We start from the raw sequence: 23,676 nt of genomic DNA, 5'->3' as shown, positions 1-23,676 counted from the left end.
GGTCGATATTATTACACGATTTTGAAGTAAACAAAGCGTCGCCAAAAAAGTAGCGAAAATGTTCTTTTTGGATCCGAAAGTAGTGCAAAATTGGCACAGAAGCGATGAATTTAACATGGGCTTGTCATAGGACGGATGTCCACCAACGGCCGTTGCACTGAATTTGCATCACTTCTTAAGGCGTGATCCGAATTCAGCGTTTTGGATGTGAATTAAAAAATGTCATATTTTGTCAAATAAATAATTTGTTTTTTTATGATTTTTAATGCATTCTAACGCTTGTCTGAAACGTTTAATAAAAATAGTTTGAACAATTCGCAATATTTTTTTGAATGGATTTAGAATTTTTTCGACAAAATTTCAATAATTTGTTGTACCATATTTTTAATGGTTACTCTGTTTTTAACCTTTTGAAACAAAAAAATTAATGTACCCATTAAAATAAGAAAAAAAAACGAGTTATAAATAATTAAATTAAAAGAACTTCCTGTGTAGTTAAAATAAAGAACATCTCTGTGAGTAAATCTTTTGGAATTGATTTAAAGTTATGCCTTTGGAAGAACTTCAAAATTTTTTTGCTGGGCTATTGAATCGGTCGATCTCAATAAATGGGGTCATATTGCGCTTACTTATTGATTTTCCTCAAATTTAATACAAAGTAAATATTTTTAGTAAATTTAGATAAAGCATCCATAAATATATATCACCTGATTTTCCCAAATTTTACCATAAAACCCAAATTTCTTAACTGATCTTACTCGAAGTTGGTAGAATGTAATTTTCTATAGTACTAACTATACCAGCGAAATTTCATCGAAATTGGTTCAAATTTAGATGTAGCTCATCTATATAGGGGAAGGGAGCCACCGTGGTGCAATGGCTAGTATACTGGCCTTGCACACACAAGGTCGTGGGTTCGATTCCTGCTTCGAACACCAATAAGTTTTTCAGCGGTTGATTATCCCCTCTCAGTAATGCTGGTGACATTTCTGATTGTTTCAAAGCTTCTCTAAGTGGTCTCACTATAATGAGCTAATCATGAAATCGGGCAGCACTCAATAATAAGAGAGATGTTCACCACAGTGGAATCACAACGGACTGAATAGTCTAAGTGAAATATCGGGCTGCCACCTAACCTACCTAACCCATATATCTGCAGCGCCCGATTTTCTCAAATTTGGCGATAGTACCCTTATATATGAACAGATCTGACTCAAAAAGGTCGTTTTTCGTCTTTTTTATTACGAATTGGATCTATTATATGAGGAAATTATTGGATCGAAGATGGAAGACAGAACCGGACTTGATTGTATACTTGATGGACCCAGGCGCCAATATTAAGATTGCCAAATCACAGTGCTGATTATACAAAAGTCGAAATCTATAAATGTCGACTTCTTGATATTTCAAAAATCGTTTTTGCATTTTTTTGAAAATCGACTCAAATTTATTCAAATCGACTTTTTATAGTGACCAAAATCAGTTAATCGATTTTTAACGAAAAAGTCAAATTTTAAAAACATAAATCGGAAAGTCGAAAAAAAATTGAAAAAAATCGAAACCCTAACTTATTTATTTATTTTTTTTTACAATTACAATCCTACAGACTGGAATGCATTCGATAAGTGGTTCAGAAATAGCAAGAGGCGAGAGAACGTGAACATATTCATGTGCAGTCGTATGACAAGGAAAGCATTGGTAAACTATACCGCGCCAGTTTGTACACCTCAGAGAAGTGATACGCAGTGGAATAACATAGAGAACTGTCAGAACGCTACTCTTAGAAATGCGACCAGATGACTCCGCAGTACACAGCGGTGCCATGGGTCATGAGTTAAATCCTCAATACACTCCTGGATAAACTTCATGTGGTGACCAAAATACTTCCAGATATAATACAATATCAGACTCTGACTGCTGTTTTTAGCAGACTTTTTTCCACGACTGTATGCATAAACATTTCAAATTATGATTTGGAGTACTTTATTCATCCACCAAACAACAAAGTTATCTCATTCGTTTTGATAAGCTATCACGCTCTTCTGCCGATACAAAGAGCAATCACTAAAATAGCTTCACACGCTTAAGGCCGGTAGTTGTTTGTCGCAAGTGAAAAAGGCTACGTCGAGAAATATTTGCAAAAAAAAAACGGAAACACCATCCATAAAATTTCGAGCATTGTGGAAGGATCTAATCATGTCGGTGAATAGTGATCTACAACGTGAACGGCAGAATGCCACAATCCGTAGTGAAGACTTTGCCATTTGGTGGTCTGGTGGTAAGAAAGAATTGACCACACGTCGTGCCATTGAGAAGCTATTTCTGAATGATCCACAACTTGAAGATAATCGTTCCATTGCCAACATGTCCCATAAAGAACTCTATGAGTATGCCACTACGAAATCTGTGCACTTCATAACGAAATTAAGAGAATTTATCAAAGAGCAACGTAAAGATTCGCAGAAACCCCTAACACCCATAGAGGAGGTCTATGAAATGCGTGTGCTCACAGTAGGCACATTGGGTGCTGGTTTATTATCTCAAAGTTTCCCTTTACGCATACACTATACCATGTTCTTGCCTACTTTGATTAATCAAACCACTGAGGAGCAACGTGATCGATGGTTGGAAAAGGCATCAAATTTTGATGGCATTATTGGCACATATGCTCAAACGGAATTGGGTCATGGTACCTATGTACGAGGCCTAGAGACTCGAGCCGATTATGATATTGAGAAGCAAGAATTCGTTTTAAATTCTCCTTCACTCACCGCCTACAAATGGTGGCCTGGTGGTCTGGGTCAAACTGTCAATATGGTTGTCCTAATGGCTCAACTTTATATTAAGGATCGATGCTATGGCTTAATGCCATTCTTAGTGCGTATACGCAATGAGAAGACTCACGAACCAGAGCCCGGTGTAGATGTGGGCAGTGTGGGTCCCAGAATAGGCATGAATGGTGTTAATAATGGATTTTTGGGATTGAAAAATGTTCGAATTCCTTTGCAACAAATGTTGGCGAGGAATAATCAAGATTTAGCTGATGGTACATTTGTCCAGGGACCAGAACCTTTGTTACTTTATGGAACTATGGTGTTTTCTCGTGTTATTATAGTGAGAGATATTTCCTATAATTTGTTACAAGCTGCCACCATTGCCACAAGGTAAGTTTTTTTGTTTGTTTCCACTAAACGATTAATTGGAAAAAACAAATAACTCACAATAGAACTAAATACATATGATTTGTATATAGCCCTAACCTTCAAATGGTGGTGAGTGTATAAATCTTACAGCTGTCGGATTATTGTATTTATGAATCAGAGCATTTTGAGTGAAGCCACTCTTGGAAACGGGAAAAAATGAATTTTAGCCTTTTTGAAAGAAAAAATAGAGTTAAAGCAAACACTTCCGGCTACTGGCCCAAGGAAATCATTTATCAAAGATTTTTGTAACATATCAGTAGTAGCAGGCTGCAAATCAAATCAAAGATACAAATTCATGATTTTTACTCAACCCTGACATTCAAAAAAATGTGTGTTTAGCAGGAACGTAAATAGAGAGTTCCAACAAAAATAATCCGACTAATAACTAGCCTGTACGAAGTGGCAACTTGCCGATTACGATACGAACAATAGCTTAGTGACCAAATAAAAGTTAAGATAGGCGTACGCCAAGGATGTGTCCTCTCACCACTCCTCTTCAACATACTTCTCGATGTAATAATGTCACGAGTATCTCAGAGTCCTAGAGGAATAACCTGGGGGCTACAAGGAAACCGCTCCGCCCTCGACTCACGGTTGCCATAGCTGATAGAATTTTACCAAAAATGGTAGTTTTTTTACTGTTCGGTAGATTGGTACAATTCTTGATGTTTTGGTAAATTTTGCAAAATATTTCCCTCCAACTAAGATGTAATTCATAAATAGAAATAAAATTTTCTATAGAAAAAAAAAAAAAAAAAATTGACAACAATTGCTATAGAAATAAAATTTTGACAAAATTTTCTATAGAAATAAAATTTTGACAAAATTTACTATAGAAATAAAATTTTGACAAAATTTACTATAGAAATAAAATTTTGACAAAATTTGCTCTAGAAATGAAATTTTGACAAAATATAGAAATATAAATTTTCTAAAGAAATAAAATTTTGACAAAATTTTCTATGAAATAAAATTTTGAAAAATTTTTTTATAGAAATAAAATTTAGCAAAAAAAAATCTTTAGAAATAAAATTTAGCAAAAATTTTATATTCTATATTCTATTTTCTATTTCTATAATTTTCTATAGAAATAAAATTTTGACAAAATAAATTTTTTTACAAAATTTTCTATAGAAATAAAATTTTGACAAAATTATCTATAGAAACAAAATTTTGAAAAAATTTTCTATAGAAATAAAATTTTGACAACATTACCTATAAAAACTTTGGCAAAATTTTCTATAGAAATAAAATTTTGACAAAGTTATCTATAGAAATAAAATGTTCACAAAATTTTCTATAACCATAAAATTTTGACAAAATTTTCTATGAAATAAAATTTTGAAAAAAAATTTTTATAGAAATAAAATTTTGCAAAAAAAATCTTTAGAAATAAAATTTAGCAACAATTTTTTATTCTATTTTCTATTTCTATTTTCTATACTGACAACATTTTCATTAGAAATAAAATTTTGAAAAAATATTCTATAGAAATAACATTTTGACAAACATTTTCTATAGAAATACAATTTTGGAAAAATTGTCTATGGAAATAAAATTTTGGCTTTCTATAGAAATACAATTTTGATAAAATTTCTTATAGAAATAAAATTTTGACAAAATTTCCTATAGAAATAAAATTTTGACAAAATAATTTTTTTTTACAAAATTTTCTATAAAAATAAAATTTTTACAAAATTTTCTCTAGAAATAAAATTTTGACAAAATTTTCTTTAGAAATAAAATTTTGACAAAATTTTATATAGAAATAAAGTTTTGACATAATTTTCTATAGAAATAAAATTTTGAAAAAATTTCCTATAGAAATAAAATATTGACAAATTTGCTATAGAAATAAAATATTGACAAAATTTTCTATAGCCATAAAATTTTGACAACATTTTCTATAGCTATAAAATTTTGACAAAATTTTCTATAGAAATAACATATTTATACCCTGCGTCACACTGTGGAACAGGGTATTATAAGTTAGTGCATATGTTTGCAACAGAAGGAGACGAGATAGACACATGGTGTCTTTGGCAAAAATGCTCAGGGTGGGCTCCTGAGTCGATATAGCCATGTCCGTCTGTCCGTGAACACATTTTTGTAATCAAAGTCTAGGTCGCAGTTTTAGTCCAATCGACTTCAAATTTGGCACAAGTATGTGTTTTGGCTCAGAATAGATCCCTATTGATTTTGGAAGAAATCGGTTCAGATTTAGATATAGCTCCCATATATATATTTCGCCCGATGTGGACTCATATGGCCCCAGAAGCCAGAGTTTTACCCTAATTTGCTTAAAATTTTGCACAAGAAGAACAATTAGTACTATAGTCAAGTGTGCCAAATTTTATTGAAATCGGTTCAGATTTAAATATAGCTCCCATATATATATTTCGTCCGATATGGACTAATACGGTCCCAGAACCCAGAGTTTTACCCCAATTTGGTTGAAATTTTGCACAGGGAGTAGAATTAGCATTGTAGCAAAGTGTGCCAAATTTAGTTGAAATGGGTTCAGATTTAGATATAGCTCCAATATATAGCTTTCGGCCGATTTACACTCATATGACCACAGAGGCAAATTTTTTGCTCCGATTTAGTTTAAATTTTGCACAGGGAGTAGAATTAGCATTGTAGCTATGCGTGCCAAATTTGGTTGAAATCGGTTCAGATTTAGATATAGCTCCAATATATAGCTTTCGGCCGATTTACACTCATATGACCACAGAGGCCAATTTTTTGCTCCGATTTAGTTGAAATTTTGCACAGGGAGTAGAATTAGCATTGTTGCTATGCGTGCCAAATTTGGTTGAAATCGGTTCAGATTTAGATATATCTCCCATATATAGCTTTCGCCCGATGTACACTCATATGACCACAGAGGCCAATTTTTAACTCCGATTTAGTTTAAATTTTGCACAGGGAGTAGAATTAGCATTGTTGCTATGCGTGCCAAATTTGGTTGAAATCTGTTCAGATTTAGATATAGCTCCCATATATATGTTTTTCTGATTTCGACAAAAATGGTCAAAATACCAACATTTTCCTTGTAAAATCGCCACTGCTTAGTCGAAAAGTTGTAAAAATGACTCTAATTTTCCTAAACTTCTAATACATATATATCGAGCGATAATTCATAAATAAACTTTTGCGAAGTTTCTTTAAAAGTGCTTCAGATTTAAATGTTTCCCATATTTTTTTACTAACATTGTGTTCCATCCTAGTGCATTAGCCGACTTAAATTTCGAGTCCATAGATTTTGTAGAAGTCTATCAAATTCTGTCCAGATCGAGTGATATTTAAATGTATGTATTTGGGACAAATCTTTATATATAGCCCCCAACACATTTGACGGATGTGATATGATATCGAAAATTTAGATCTACAAAGTGGTGCAGGGTATAGTATAGTCGGCTCCGCCCGACTTTAGACTTTCCTTACTTGCGTTGACTACAATACAATTGTAGCTTAACCAACAGAGGATGGTTGGATGAACGCACGTTTCGGAAGTACCACATTCCTCATCAGCATCCTCTACGAACGAAATAAAATTTTTCAAAAAAAATCTATAGAAATAAAATGTTGACAAAATTTTCTATAGAAATAAGATTTTGGAAAAATTTTCTATGGAAGTAAAATTTTGGCAAAATTTACTACAGAGATAAAATTTTGACAAAACTTACCACAAAAATAAAATTTTGACAAAATTTTCTATAGAAATAAAATTTTGACAACATTTTCTATAGAAATAAAATTTTGACAAAATTTTCTAGGCAGCGATATTCTTCTATCGCTCCCTAAGAAAAATAGTTCGAATATTTTGGCCAAACACGATCAATAACGAAGACCTATGGCTCACCACTGGGCAGCAACCCGTATTATTGGAAATCCGAAGAAGAAAATGGATGTGAATCGGGCATACCTTGAGGAAGCCGCACGATGACATAATAAGAAAATCACTCGACTGGAATCCACAGGGAAGCCGAAGAAGAGGGACACCAGCGAACACGTGGAGAAGATTAGTAGATGTCGAAGTACACGATGCGAGAAATTATGTATCTGATTTCAACAACCGTGTTTATGCTGATTAGCAAGAAAAAACATTTCTTCTACAAAAAACGTCCATGGGTTATGTTAGGTGGCAGCCCGATGTATCAGGCTCACTTGGACTATTCAGTCCCACGACCTTGTGTATGCAAGGCGGGCATGCTAACCATTGCACCACGGTGGCTCCCAAAAAATCATCCATGTTCCCCTCCAAAAGGACCTTGTTTTAGGTGCTCATATTCCTTCTCTGCATGCTCTTTTGTTATTGGGGAAAAAATTGATAACATGAAATTTAGTCCTTATGAAGGAAAAAATGCCGTTGAAGCAAAAACTCGTTTAGCTGATGAATTTCTGGACACTGGCCCAGGGATATCAATCAGTAAAGATTTTTGTAACTTAAAAGAAATATTAGGCACCCCTGGAATTAAATCCATATGATATACTTAACCCTAAATACGCGTATGTAGGATGAAGATGGGTCCCAGGAAAATCTAACCCAAAACCTCCATGAAACAGCCCAGAATAAAATGTTAAACCCCGTCCGAAGGCTGGTCACTTATATCACCTTAGAAGTAATAGCCCACTTTGGACTCTGTTTATAGGAGATAGACATAAACCCTAGCGGAAAGCAGGCCACCTATGTCATTTGTGCGTCGCGTTAGCCCGCATATACTAACATCACATACCAAATTGCATTCAATGAGATTTGCCCTTGCAGGAGTTTCTGTAAGGAAAATTTAGGGATCGGTTTATATGGAGGCTATATATAATTAAAGACCGATATGGACAAATTTAGGCATGGTTGTTAGAGGACATATACTAACATCATGTACCAATTTTCCTCCGCATCGGATGAGATTTGCCCTTCCAGGAGGTTCTGCAAGGCAAATCTCGGAATCGGTTAATATGAGGGATATATATAATTAAAGACCGATATGGACAAATTTAGGCATGGTTGTTAGAGGACATATACTAACAACATGTACCAATTTTCCTCCGCATCGGATGAGATTTGCCCTTCCAGGAGGTTCTGCAAGGCAAATCTCGGAATCGGTTAATATGAGGGCTATATATAATTATAGACAGATATGGGTAAATTTTACCATGATTGTTAGAAGCATATACTGAAATCATGTACCAAATTTTCCTCCGGATCGGATGGGATTTGCTCACGGAAGAGACTCGGCAAGCCAAATCTGGGGGTTGGTTTATATGGGGTCTTTAACTAACAGTGATCCGATATATGTATACCAAGTTTCAAGTTCATAGATTGTTTCTGTCGGAAGTAATTTCCACAAACGGACGGGAGGATATGTCTAGATCAACTCAGAATTTCACCACGACCCAGACTATATATACTTTGTGCGGTTTTTAACCAATATTTCGATGTGTTACAAACGGAATGACAAAGTTTGTATACCCCTATCCTATGGTGGCGGGTATACAAATATTGGAGATATTTTTTTTATATTCCGATGTCTAACACCAATTTTCCTCGAAGCATTCAAAGGAACCCAATGTGCTGCTATTCCATATGGAAACAAACAAGTTATGCCAGGAGCGGAGTGGAGCGAACCAATGCCTAACAATAACACTGCATCGAGAGTGCAAGTTTCAGTCGATTATTGAACGTCGAAGAGAAAACAACGAAAAATTGTTAACATTGCGAAACGAAAAACGCTGTAAAGAAAAATAAAAATTGTCAGTTCAACGCCCTGAGACGACAGCCATTACCAAGCCAATCATGTCTGTAAACACTGACCTACAAGACGAAAGGCAAAATGCTACAATTCAAAGCGAAGATTTTGCCATTTGGTGGGCGGGTGGAGAGAAAGAACTAAACAAACGCCGAGCCATGGAAAAGAATTTCTTTGATGATCCACAATTTCAAGATAAACGTCCCATTGCCAGTATGTCCCATAAAGAACTCTATGAGTATACGATTAGCAAAGCTGTGCGACTAGTCAGCAAATTAAGAGACTACATACGAGAGCAAGGAAAAGATGTGAATAAAAAATTGACAGCCATAGAAGAGCTTCATGAAATGCGAGCTTTATTAGCCGGTACATTGGGTTCTGGCCTATTGCCTCAGAATTTCCCTTTACGCTTACATTTCGGTATGTTTCTACCCACTCTTCTCAATCAATCGACAAAGGAGCAACGTCAACGTTGGCTGGAGAAAGCTTGGCATTTTGATGGTATTATTGGAACCTATGCTCAAACTGAATTAGGCCATGGCACGTTTATAAGAGGTTTGGAGACTCGGGCCGATTATGATATTGAATCGAAGGAGTTTATTTTGAATTCTCCCACTCTCAATGCATATAAATGGTGGCCCGGTGGTTTGGGACAAACTGCTAATATGGTTGTTTTAATGGCTCAACTTTATATTAAGGATAAGGCCTATGGTTTGCAACCTTTTTTGGTGCGTATACGAAATGTGGACACCCATGAACCAGAATCAGGCATTGATGTGGGCGATGTTGGTCCCAGAATTGGTATTAATGGTGTTAATAATGGATTTTTGGGTTTGCGAAATGTTCGTATTCCTTTGGATCAAATGTTGGCCAAAAATAATCAAGTTTTACCTGATGGTACTTTTGTAAGGGGTCCGGAACCTATGTTACTCTATGGTACCATGGTTTTTGTACGTGCCATTATTGTACGTGATATATCATACAATTTGTTACAGGCTGCCACAATAGCTACCAGGTGAGTTGAAGTCTCTAAAATGTAGGAGGGATCTTTATATAAAGATCGTGAATCGTATGAAATATTAGGAAAATACATAAAAGTAAGAGGACACCTCCCAAATGTGATTGAAATTTAGGCGAGCTTGAGTATCTACTTCTGAGAGTTTTTTAAGTGCATTCGGCTTATCCAAATATCGTTTTTTTATTTAGCCGAAACCCGTTTAACCGGTTAAAACAGAAATAATAAATATCAGTGAAAAGGAGGTTTATACCTTCATTTTGTTTAAAAAATTAAAAATATGGTAGAATATTTCATATTTTATACCCATTTTTATGGGATTTTAGTCCTATTTATTTGACATTTTACGCAAAATTGTGTGATGGTTTCCCCATATTATTGTCAAACCCTACACACCAACTTTCCACAAAACGGTTAAGATTTAGATAAGGCTCCGACTTGTGTAAATGTCGACCGATTTGGTTTAAGTTTAACCTGCCCGAATTTAGACTTTACTTACTTATTGTTATCTCTGTTGGGGTCACACAGCTGACCAAAGTGGAAAGAGATGTTAAATAATAACAAGTATATACGGCCGTAAGTTCGACCAGGCCGAAGCTTATGTACCCTCCACCAAGGCCGTATTCAGGGGGGGGGATGAGGGGGATCAAACCCCCCCCGAAATGAATGAATATTTTTATATAAATAAATATATATTTTTAGCTGCATAGAAAAATCTTATCGAAGATGTTGAAAAAAGCTGGAGGTTTTATTTTGAAAAACGCTTACCTATAAAACTTGCACAAATCATAGAATACTAGTTGAAAAGCCCGTCAAACGACGGTCGAAAAAAAAAACAAATTATTTTTGTTCTCGCACCACAAATTTCATTTTTGGAAAATGTATTTCTGCTTTTTATGTGTATTTGTTGTTCTTTTTGTGAACATGACTCGCTTTGTTTGGCCATAGCAACAACAACGAAACAGCCAAACACACATGTGTAAATGAAATGGCGCAAAACCTGCGAAAAGAACCTGCCTAATTCAGCGATGGAAGCCATAAAGAGATTTTTCCAAACGTGCATATTCTTTTAAAAATTTTGGTCACTTTGCCAGTTACTCAGGGACGGAAAATACAATTTTTAAGAAAGTACAAAAAAGGTATTTTTTGAGCGGAAAGGTACTTTTTACTAAATTTCAACGAAAATTTCACTGGAAGATTATTGCCAAGAGACTGAATTTTAAAGAAAATAAAATTTTGACAAAATTTTCTATAGAAATAAAATTTTGCAAAAATTTCCTATAGAAATAAAATTTTTACAAAATTTTCAATTGAAATAAAATTTTGACAAAATTTTCTATAAAAATAAAATTTTGCAAAAATTCTATATAGAAATAAAATGTTGACAACTATTTCTACCGACATAAAAAATCGATAATATAGAATCGCATTCTTTTTTCGATTAAAACTTTCTTGAAATTCAATAAAATCCTGTTTTTGACTATGTCTTTTACAAAATCGAGATTTTCTTCCCACATGAACATGTCTGTTTTGCCATATTTGTAAAAGGCTATTAGCAAATAAGGTTGATAAAGACTTTCTCAAAATATTAAAATATTTTGTCAAAGCTATTGTACCATAAATCTGATATCGACTCAAAAATGTCTACACAAAAGGTACTAAATCATTCGCGGGGGTACTACGGTACTGACCGGGGTGAAAAAGGTTTGAAAAAAGTACTATAGTACTGCATTTTCCATCCCTGCAGTTACTACGTGCTCATCCGAACGTTCATTTTCAACAATTGAGAGATTAAAGACGTATCTTAGAAATTCGACTAGCGAGAGTAGACTCAAAGGATTGGCATTAATGTCGGTTCATCGCCGAATAAATGTGCCGACTGAAGAAGTCATTGATTTATTTGCTGCCCAAAAAGCCCGTCGGCTCAATTTAATATTATAACAAGTATATATAGCACTAAGTTCGGCCGGGCCGAATCTTAAATACCCACCACCATGAACCAAATATTAGGGTTTCCTTTGAAATTTCAGGAGGGCTTGAGGACTTGAGGATATTCCCGAAGATAAATTTAAAGATTTCACCTACGAGGACTATATCAGATTCTGGATTTATAAGAATCATTTTTGTTTGAGTTTTAAAGGAATCATTAACATCTCATGTAAGTGTGCAAGAAAATTATAAAATAAATTCTTGATTTGAAATCTTAAATCTGTAGAAGTAAAATCTGGAAATTTTACATTGAGTTTCAAGCAATTTTCATGATCAGTGCGCCTTCTACGCCCTCAAGAAGTGAAGTCGGTCTATATGGAGCCATTACCAAATGGATCGATAAAAACTTAATCCGATACACGTTTTTGTGAGCCTAAAATACCAGAATATTTACAATTTCAGGCAAATCAGATAAAAACTACGGTTTCTAGAAACCCAAGGAGTTAAATCGGGAGATCGTTCTTATGGGGGCTATACTAAAATATGGACCGATACTCACCGTTTTCGGCACACCTCTTTATGACCCGAAAATACCTCTAGATTTCCAATTTCAGGCAAATAGGATAAAAACTTCGGATTCTAGAAGCCCAAGAAGTAAAATCTTGAAATCGGTCTATATGGGGGCTATACCAAAATATGGACCGATACTCACCATTTTCGGCACACCTCTTTATGGTCCTAAAATACCTCTAGATTTCCAATTTCAGACAAATTGGATAAAAACTACGGTTTCTATAAGCCCAAGACCCCAAATCGGGAGGTCGTTTTATATGGGGACCATACCAAAACATGGACCGATACTCACAATTTTTGGCACACGTATTTGTGGTCCTACAATACCTCTAGATTTCCAATTTCAGGTAAATTGAATAAAATCTGCGGTTTCTATAAGCCCAAGAAGTAAAATCGGGAGATCGGTCTATATGGGGGCTATACCAAAACATGGACCGATAATCACCATTTTTGGCACATCTCTTCATGGCCATAAAATACCTCTAGGTTTCAAATTTCAGGCAAATTGGATAAAAACTACGATTTCTATAAGCCCAAGACCCCAAATCGGGAGGTCGGTTTATATGTGGACTATATCAAAACCTGGACCGATATAGCCCATCTTCGAACTTGACCTGCCTGCAGACAAAAGACGAGTTTGTGCAAAATTTCAGTACGATTGCTTCATTATTGAAGACTGTAGCGTGATTACAACAGACAGACAGATAGACAGACAGACAGACAGACAGACGGACAGACTGACATTGTTATATCGTCTTAGAATTTCTCCCTAATCAAGAATATATATACATTATATAGTCGGAAATCGATATTTCGATGTGTTACAAACGGAATGACAAACTTATTATACCCCCGTCACCATTCTATGGTGGTGGGTATAAAAATATTGTATACATACCTATGCATAAATAAAATTTTCTACACATGAGATTATATGAATATTTTTTTTTTAAAGTTGAACCCCCCCCGAATTAAAATCCTGGCTACGGCCTTGCCCTCCACCATGGATTGCTTAGAAACTTCTTCAAAACACTGCCATCCACAATCGAATTACTTAAGTTGCGGTAACGCTTGCCGATGGCAAGGTATCTTGAAACCTCCTAACACCATCTTCTAAATTGTATGTAAGTCCATACGTGGTATATATTAAATCAAAAAAGATCGATCAAATACGTATATAATTCAGTTTGACAAAATAGACATAAAATTTTAACAAAATTTTCTATAGAAATAAAAATTTTGACAAAAATTTCTACAGAAATAAAATTTTAACAAAATTTTCTACAGAAATAAAATTTTAACAAAATTTTCTATAGAAATAAAATTTTGATAAAATTTTCTATAGAAATAAAATTTTGGTAGATTATTTTTGGCTCGAGTCGCAACCATGATTATGAACCGATATGGACCAATTTTTGTGTGATTGGAGATCGGCTATATATAACTATAGACCGATATGGACCAATTTTGGTATGGTTGTTAGCGGCCATATACTAACACCACGTTCCAAATTTGAACCGGATCGGATGAATTTTGCTCCTCCAAGAGGCTCCGGAGGTCAAATCTGGAGAACGTTTTATATGGGGGCTATATATAATTATACCCACCACCATAGAATGGTGACGGGGGTATAATAAGTTTGTCATTCCGTTTGTAACGCATCGAAATATCGATTTCCGACTATATAAAGTATATATATTCTTGATCAGGGAGAAATTCTAAGACGATATAACGATGTCCGTCTGTCCGTCTGTCTGTCTGTCTGTCTGTCTGTCTGTCTGTTGTAATCACGCTACAGTCTTCAATAATGAAGCAATCGTGCTGAAATTTTGCACAAGCTCGTCTTTTGTCTGCAGGCAGGTCAAGTTCGAAGATGGGCTATATCGGTCCAGGTTTTGATATAGTCCCCATATAAACCTACCTCCCGATTTGGGGTCTTGGGCTTATAGAAATCGTAGTTTTTATCCAATTTGCCTGAAATTTGAAATCTGGAAGTATTTTATGACCATAAAGAGATGTGCCAAAAATGGTGGGTATCGGTCCACGTTTTGGTATAGCCCCCATATAGACCGATCTCCCGATTTTACTTCTTGGGCTTATAGAATCCGCAGTTTTTATTCAATTTACCTGAAATTTGAAATCTAGAGGTATTGTAGGACCACAAATACGTGTGCCAAAAATTGTGAGTATCGGTCCATATTTTGGTATAGCCCCCATATAGACCGATCTCCCGATTTTACTTCTTGGGCTTATATAAACCGCAGTTTTTATTCAATTTATCTGAAATTGGAAGTCTAGAGGTATTGTAGGACCACAAATATGTGTGCCAAAAATTGTGAGTATCGGTCCATATTTTGGTATAGCCCCAATATAGACCGATCTCCCGATTTTACTTCTTGGGCTTATAGAAACCGCAGTTTTTATTCAATTTACCTGAAATTGGAAATCTAGAGGTATTGTAGGACCACAAATACGTGTGCCAAAAATTGTGAGTATCGGTCCATATTTTGGTATAGCCCCCATATAGACCGATCTCCCGATTTTACTTCTTGGGCTTATAGAAACCGCAGTTTTTATTCAATTTATCTGAAATTAGAAATCTAGAGGTATTGCAGGACCACAAATACGTGTGCCAAAAATTGTGAGTATCGGTCCATATTTTGGGATAGCCCCCATATAGACCGATCTCCCGATTTGGGGTCTTGTGCTTATAGAAACCGTATTTTTTATCCAATTTGTCTGAAATTGGAAATCTAGAGGTATTTTAGGACCATAAAGAGGTCCTAAAATACCGACTTCACTTCTTGAGGGTGTAGAAGGCGCACTGATCATGAAAATTGCTTGAAACTCAATGTAAAATTTCCAGATTTTACTTCTACAGATTTAAGATTTCAAATCAAGACGTTATTTTATAATTTTCTTGCACACTTACAAGAGATGTTAATGATTCCTCTAAACCTCAAACAAAAATGGTTCTTATAAATCCAGAATCTGATATAGTCCTCATAGGTGAAATCTTTAAATTTATCTTCGGGTTGTGTCCTCAAGTCCTCAAGCCCTCCTGAAATTTCAAAGGAACCCCTAATATTTGGTTCATGGTGGTGGGTATTTAAGATTCGGCCCGGCCGAACTTACTGCTGTATATACTTGTTATGGACTGATATGGACCAATTCTGGCACGGTTGTTAAAGATCATATACTAACACCATGTTCCAAATTACAACCAGATTGGATGAAATTTGCTTCTCTTGGAGACTTCGCAAGCCAAATCTGGGGATCGGTTTATATGGGGGCTATACATAATTATGAACCGATGTGGACCAATTTTTGCACGGTTGTTAGAGACCATATACCAACATCATGTACCAAATTTCAGGCGGATCGGATGAAATTTGCTTCTCCTTGAGGCTCCGTAACTCAAATCTGGGGATCGTTTTATATGGGGGCTATATATAATTAAGGACCGATGTGGACCAATTTTTGCATGGTTGTTAGAGACCATATACCAACACCATGTACAAAATTTCAGCCAGATCGGATAAAATATGCTTCTGTTAGAGGCTCCACAAGCCAAATCTGGGGATCGGCTAATATGGGGGCTATATATAATTATTGACCGATGTGGACCAATTTTTGCATGGTTGTTAGAGACCATATACCAACACCATGTACAAAATTTCAGCCAGATCGGATGAAATATGCTTCTGTTAGAGGCTCCACAAGCCAAATCTGGGGATCGGCTTATATGGGGGCTATATATAATTATTGACCGATGTGAACCAATTTTTGCATGGTTGTTAGAGACCATATACCAACACCATGTACAAAATTTCGGCCAGATCGGTTGAAATATGCTTCTGTTAGAGGCTCCACAAGCCAAATCTGGGGATCGGTTTATATGGGGGCTATATATAGTTATTGACCGATGTGGACCAATTTTTGTTTGGTTGTTAGAGACCATATACCAACATCATGTACCAAATTTCAGGCGGATCGGATGAAATTTGCTTCTCTTTGAGGCTCCGTAACCCAAATCTGGGGATCGGTTTATATGGGGGCTATATATAATTAAGGACCGATGTGGACCAATTTTTGCATGGTTGTTAGATACCATATACCAACACCATGTACCAAATTTCAGCCCGATCGGATGAAATATGCTTCTGTTAGAGGCTCCACAAGCCAAATCTGAAGGTCCCTCTATATGGGGGCTCTACGTAAAAGTGGACCGATATGGCCCATTTTCAATACCATCCGACCTACACATAACAACTACTTGTGCCAAGTTTCAAGTCGATAGCTTGTTTCGTTCGGAAGTTAGCGTGATTTCAACAGACGGACGGACGGACATGCTTAGATCGACTCAGAATTTTACCACGACCCAGAATATATATACTTTATTTGATCTTATAGCAATATTTCGATGTGTTACAAACGGAATGACAAAGTTAATATACCCCCATCCTATGGTGGAGGGTATGAAAACAATCCATCGCTGAAAAACTCTTTGGTGTTCGGTCGCGACTGGGGTTGAGCTCACGTGTATACCTCGCTCCATTATATTCTTGAAACATGTTCCAATGATCATTTTCCTGGGTGCAGAAGGACAAAGAAGTCAAATATTGGCATCGGTTTATATGATCTAAAAGTTGTCCGATATAACCCATTTGCAATACCATCTGACCTACATGAACGAATTGGCGAAATAAAAGAACTAAGCAGAAGTGACTCCCCCAGCAGCAAATCCATCAGAAGTTTATTTTTAGTAATCTCAAAAATATTATATATTTATAATTGCTGCTATAATTTCTTTGCAAAGATGATAAGGAATGAAAACAAAAGTTTGCTTGATAGCGCTTTACGAGGGTGTTACCAAAAATAAACGAAAACAAATCTAGGCAAATGCACACACTGGACATCGATTTTTCAGTAGACATCAATTACAATAAAATATTGTTTTTATAATCGCTATTGCTTACTCATCAACTAAGACTATCATATTGTATAAGTGAGATCGCCAAATTATAGAACAATCCTCGTATAAACACTAGACAGACCTCTTATGCTTAATAGTTTATAGATTGGGATAGGCGTTTTATATTTGATTCTGCTGCACATTAAGCTGAAAATGTAGCAAAGCTATATAATCTTTTGCGAAGCATAAAGGTGTCGAAAGAGGAAATTAGACCAGAAATGTATAGACGTCTCACAGCGCAGATGTTTGTCTGCATACAGTAGGCGCTTTTTATTCTGTAAAATAATGATAAACATGTTGGCTGATAAGTCCACGGTCTAACAAAGAAAAACACATTTTTTTTGTCAAAATTCGTTTTTATTATTCAACATAGTTCCCTTCAAGAGCGATACAACGATTAAACGACCTTCCAATTTTTTGATACCATTTTGGTAGTCCTCCTTCGGTTTTGCCTCAAAATAGGCCTAAGTTTCGGCGATCACCTCTTCATTGCAGCCAATTTTTTTCCCTGCGAGCACTCTTTTGAGGTCTGAGAACAAGAAAAAGTCGCTGGGGGCCAGATCTGGAGAATACGGTGGGTGGGGAAGCAATTCGAAGCCCAATTCATGAATTTTTGCCATCGTTCTCAGTGACTTGTGGCACGGTGCGTTGTCTTGGTGGAACAACCCTTTATTCTTCTTCATATGGGGCCGTTTTGCCGCGATTTCGACCTTCAAACGCTCCAATAACGCCATATAACATAATAGTCACTGTTGATGGTTTTTCCCTTCTCAAGATAATCGATAAAAATTATTCCATGTGCATCCCAAAAAACAGAGGCCATTACTTTGCCAGAGGACTTTTGAGTCTTTCCACGCTTCGGAGACGGTTCACCGGTCGCTGTCCACTCAGCCGACTGTCGATTGGACTCAGGAGTGTAGTGATGGAGCCATGTTTCATCCATTGTCACATATCGACGGAAAAACTCGGGTGTATTACGAGTTAACAGTTGCAGCATCAGAATCATCAACACGTTGTTGTTTTTGGTCAAATGTGAGCTCGCGCGGCACCCATTTTGCACAGGGCTTCCGCATATCCAAATATTGATGAATGATATGACCAACACGTTCCTTTGATATCTTTAAGGCCTCTGCTATCTCGATCAACTTCATTTTACGGTCATTCAAAATCATTTTGTGGATTTTTTTGATGTTTTCGTCGGTACCACCTCTTTCGGGCGTCCACTGCGTTCACCGTCCTCCGTGCTCATTTCACCACGCTTGAATTTTGCATACCAATCAATTATTGTTTATTTCCCTGGGGCAGAGTCCGGAAACTCATTATCAAGCCAAGTTTTTGCTTCCACCGTATTTTTTCCCTTCAGAAAACAGTATTTTATCAAAACACGAAATTCCATATTTTTCACAATAACAAAAGTTGTTTCACAAAAGACGCTCTACCTCACAAACTAATTGACTTACAGACGTCAAATTTTGACACGAATCATTTGAAGGTTGGTACTATATAAAAATAATATGCATTTAATACTAGCGACACCATCTATGTGTCAGACCGGGGACTTATCAGCCATCCTGATATAGAGAAAATGCACATGGACGCGATTTTGGAGCGGTATTTGGGCCCATTACCGGCGAAGCGCCATTTTGAGATGTTCAACACATTAGTATTTTTTAGAGCCAATCTTGCTCTCCACAATGTCCAAGACGCAAAAATAAAATGAAGTTACTTAAAAAACAAGTATATACGGCCGTAAGTTCGGCCAGGCCGAAGCTTATGTACCCTCCACCATGGATTCCGTAGAAACTTCTACTGAAGACTGTCATCCACAATCGAATTACTTGGGTTGTGGTATCTTAAAACTTCTTAACATCGTTGTCTAAACTGTGAGTTAGTCCATACGTGGTATATATTAGACAAAAAAGGTATGTAAATATAAGTAAGTCTACAAAAAATTACGAATCGATATGGACTTTTGCACGGTACGTAGAGAGCCAGAATTGAAATATGGAGATCGCTTATATGGGGGCTATATACAATTATGAACTTGATATGGACCAATTTTTTGTGATTGGGGATTGATTTATCTGAGGGCTACATGTAACTATAGACCGATATGGACTTAGTTCGGCATGGTTGTTAACGGCCATATACTACCACAATGTATCAAATTTCAACTGACTCGCATGAAATTTGCTCCTCCATGTGGCTCCAAAACCAAATATCGGGATCGGTTTATATGGGGTCTATATATGATTATGGACTGATATGGATCATTTTTGGCATGGTTGTTAAATATCATATACTACCACCACGTACCAGATCGGATGAATTTTGCTTCTCCAAAGGCACCAGAGGTCAAATCTGGTGATCGGTTTATATGGGGGCTATATATAATTATGGACTGATATGAACCAATTCCTGCATGGTTGTTGGATATCATATACTAACACCACGTACCAAATTTCAACCGAATCGGATGAATTTTGCCCTTCCAAGGGGCTCTGGAGGTCAAATCTGGGGATCGGTTTATATGGGGGCTATATATAATTATGGACCGATTTCGACCAATTTGTGCACGGGTGTTTGAGACCATATATTAACACCACGTACCAAATTTCAACTGAATCAGATGCATTTTGGTCTTCCAAGAGGCTCCGGAGTTCAAATCTGATGATCGGTTTGTATGGGGGCTATATATAATTATGGACCGATGTGGACCAATTTTTGAATGGTTGTTAGAGACCATATACTAACACCACGTACCAAATTTCAACCGAATCGGATGAAATTTGCTTCTCTTAGAGGCTCCGCAAGCAAAATCGGGGGATCGGTTTATATGGGGGCTATATATAATTATGGACCGATTTCGACCAATTTGTGCACGGGTGTTTGAGGCCATATATTAACACCACGTACCAAATTTCAACTGAATCAGATGCATTTTGGTCTTCCAGATGGCTCCGGAGTTCAAATCTGATGATCGGTTTGTATGGGGGCTATATATAATTATGGACCGATGTGGACCAATTTTTGCATGGTTGTTAGAGACCATATACTAACACCACGTACCAAATTTCAACCGAATCGGATGAAATTTGCTTCTCTTAGAGGCTCCGCAAGCAAAATCGGGGGATCGGTTTATATGGGGGCTATATATAATTATGGACCGATTTCGACCAATTTGTGCACGGGTGTTTGAGGCCATATATTAACACCACGTACCAAATTTCAACTGAATCAGATGCATTTTGGTCTTCCAGATGGCTCCGGAGTTCAAATCTGGTGATCGGTTTGTATGGGGGCTATATATAATTATGGACCGATGTGGACCAATTTTTGCATGGTTGTTAGAGACCATATACTAACACCATGTACCAAATTTCAGCCGGATCGGATGAAATTTGCTTCTCTTAGAGGCTCCGCAAGCGAAATCGGGGGATCGGTTTATATGGGGGCTATATATAATTATGGACCAATGTGGACTAATTTTTGCATGGTTGTTAGAGACTATATACTAACACCATGTACCAAATTTCAGCCGGATCGGGTGAAATTTGCTTCTCTTAGAGGATCTGCAAGCCAAATTTGGGGGTCCGTTTATATGGGGGCTATACGTAAAAGTGGACCGATATGGCCCATTTGCAATACCATCCGACCTACATCAATAACAACTCCATGTACCAAGTTTCAAGTCGATAGCTTGTTTCGTTCGGAAGTTAGCGTGATTTCAACAGACGGACGGACGGACATGCTCAGATCGACTCAGAATTTCACCACGACACAGAATATATATACTTTATGAGGTCTTAGAGCAATATTTCGATGTGTTACAAACGGAATGACAAAGTTAATATACCCCCATCCTATGGTGGAGGGTATAATAATAATAATTTGGTGTTGTTGTTTTCCATATTATATTTGGGGTTCTAATTAACTTAGGTGTTGAGACCATGGGACCAATTTTAATAATGCCCAATATATCAAAATTATTTTGTTAGCTTACAAACAATAATAGAATGATCAGTCACTGCAATAAATCGGTAAGCTGTCAGAGGAGCGGTTTAGAAATGATAGCAACCGGAAGTTAGTTGCAATACATATCAGCCACTCTGTATAATTTAATAGATTAGGTTAGGTTAGGTGGCAGCCCGATGTATCAGGCTCACTTAGACTATTCAGTCCATTGTGATACCGCATTGGTGAACTTTTCTTCTTATCACTGAGTGCTGCCCGATTCCATGTTAGGCTCAATGACATTGGACCTCCTTTTTATAGCCGAGTCCGAATGGCGTTCCACTTTGCAGTGAAACCACTTAGAGAAGCTTTGAAACCCTCAGAAATGTCACCAGCATTACTGGGGTGGGATAATCCACCGCTGAAAAACTTGTTGGTGTTCGGTCGAAGCAGGAATCGAACCCACGACCTTGTGTATGCAACGCGGGCATGCTAACCATTGCACCACGGTGGCTCCCCTGTATAACTTAATACAGGTGGTGTATTAGAATTGGGCACAAATTTCTAAATTTCCATTTGTTCTCTTCCTTCATTTCAGATATTCTGCTGTCCGTCGTCAAGGTATCGATGTTCCCGGAGAACCCGAAGCACAAATTATAGACTTTCTAACTCAACAACAAAAAATATTCCCTCAAATTGCCAAAGGTGTATTTTATCGAATGGCTGCCGATTATGTCTGGGATATGTATCGCGTCGTTGACAAAGAACTAAGTAATGGCAATAAACGTAACCTTCCGGAATTACATGCTCTAACATGTTGCCTTAAAGCTGTATGTTCTGAAGAAGGATCGAAAGGAGTGGAAACTTTACGAAAAGCTTGTGGTGGTCATGGTTTCATGGCTTCTGCTAATTTCGGAAATATTTATGCCAATGCCACAGCAGCCTGCACCTATGAGGGCGAAAATACCGTACTTCTATTGCAAGCTGCTAGATTTTTGACCAAGAGTTATGTGGGTGGATTGAAACGTTGCATCCTACCCAGAACTGTATCGTATATGCGTCTATTCACTCGTCCAACGTGGACGTCGAAAATAGATACATTGGTAGCTTATCTGGAAAAGACTTCTATGGAAAGGGCAAAATATTCATTCTTCTACATGCAGACCAATAAGAAAAATCCAAAGATTAGCAATCATGCTGGTTTGTCTCTGACCAAAACTGGTATTTTACATGGTCGTGCTTTTATGGCTCGTATGGCCTTGGAGAATGTTCGCAGTCAAACATTAAAGGGTCGAATTCCTGAGTCGTTGCAAGGTGTTATTGAGGAACTTTTGAATATCTTCATTATGGATTTGTTCTTTGAAAGTCTGGATGAAATTATGCGCTTCAATTCCCTCAGTGCCAAACAATTGGAGGAAGTGGAACAACGTTACCAGCAAACACTTTTGTCTTTCAGACGCAATGCTGTGGCCGTAGTCGATGGTTTTGATTTTCATGATCGAGTATTGGCCTCGACTTTGGGCTGCTATGATGGTCGCGTCTATGAACGTCTCATGGAGGAGGCCCGGAAATGTGATTTGAATCAAGAACCAGTTAATCCAACTTTCGAAAGTAGTTTGAAAACTTTGATGAAATCAAATTTGTAAATATTTGTGGGGGGAGGGTAAAATTGTTTTGTTATTTGTCATTTTGTGTTTAATTGTGTTATATATCTGTGGTGTTCTTGGAAAAAATTATCTGAATATTGTACATAATTTTTTTATATATAAAGAAATAATACAAAAAAAAAAACAATGAATTCTATGTACAGTGAAACTACATTTACATCTCCATATTTAGGTTACGTTAGATATAGTGGCAGCCCGATATGAGGGCTGCCCGATTCCATGTTTAGCTCAACGACGAGGGACTTCCGAACCGTGTTTCTCATTAGGGTAAAAACACTTGGAGAAGCTGAAAAATTTTTGATGTTCGAAACTAGCATTGGACTCAAGGACCGTTGTATGCAAGGCAGACATGCTAACCACGCACCACGGGGGCTCCTATTAGCTTAGCAGAAGGACCTCTATCAGAAGAGAAAAATGGCGATTTGTTGACTTTTTTAAAATTTGCAAAAGTTTGCTTCCCAACAACAAAAATCGATTTGACATAAATCTCATTTTTGTAAGTTTGTATCTCTAGTATGTACCCAACAAACGTCCCACTAATATTCGAAGAAACAACGGAAACTTTTACATCAATAAATGCAGTTGGATTCTATTGGATTTTTAATGGTAG

The 23,676-nt window shown here is 36.7% G+C and overlaps 1 protein-coding gene across 2 annotated transcripts; it reads left to right on the top strand.

The window, feature by feature from the left end:
- The first annotated feature begins 1,688 nt into the window (after positions 1-1,688).
- On the top strand, positions 1,689-23,184 carry LOC142220825 (acyl-coenzyme A oxidase 1). 2 transcript variants are annotated; one of them, XM_075290185.1, is made up of 2 exons: positions 1,689-3,164; positions 21,998-23,184. In XM_075290185.1, the coding sequence occupies exons 1-2, from the start codon at positions 2,197-2,199 to the stop codon at positions 23,043-23,045; spliced, it is 2,016 nt and encodes a 671-aa protein (XP_075146300.1). In that variant the 5' UTR covers positions 1,689-2,196; the 3' UTR covers positions 23,046-23,184. The 2 variants fall into 2 exon arrangements, with proteins under 2 accessions (XP_075146300.1, XP_075146299.1); XM_075290184.1 differs by lacking the exon at positions 1,689-3,164 and adding an exon at positions 8,889-9,968.
- The last annotated feature ends 492 nt before the right edge of the window (positions 23,185-23,676 follow it).

The sequence above is a fragment of the Haematobia irritans genome, chromosome 1 (genome assembly GCF_050003625.1).
Source record: "Haematobia irritans isolate KBUSLIRL chromosome 1, ASM5000362v1, whole genome shotgun sequence".
Classification (NCBI taxonomy): domain Eukaryota; kingdom Metazoa; phylum Arthropoda; class Insecta; order Diptera; family Muscidae; genus Haematobia; species Haematobia irritans.
The sequence above is the reverse complement of the archived record's forward strand: the minus strand, read 5'-3'. Positions and strand labels throughout refer to the sequence as shown.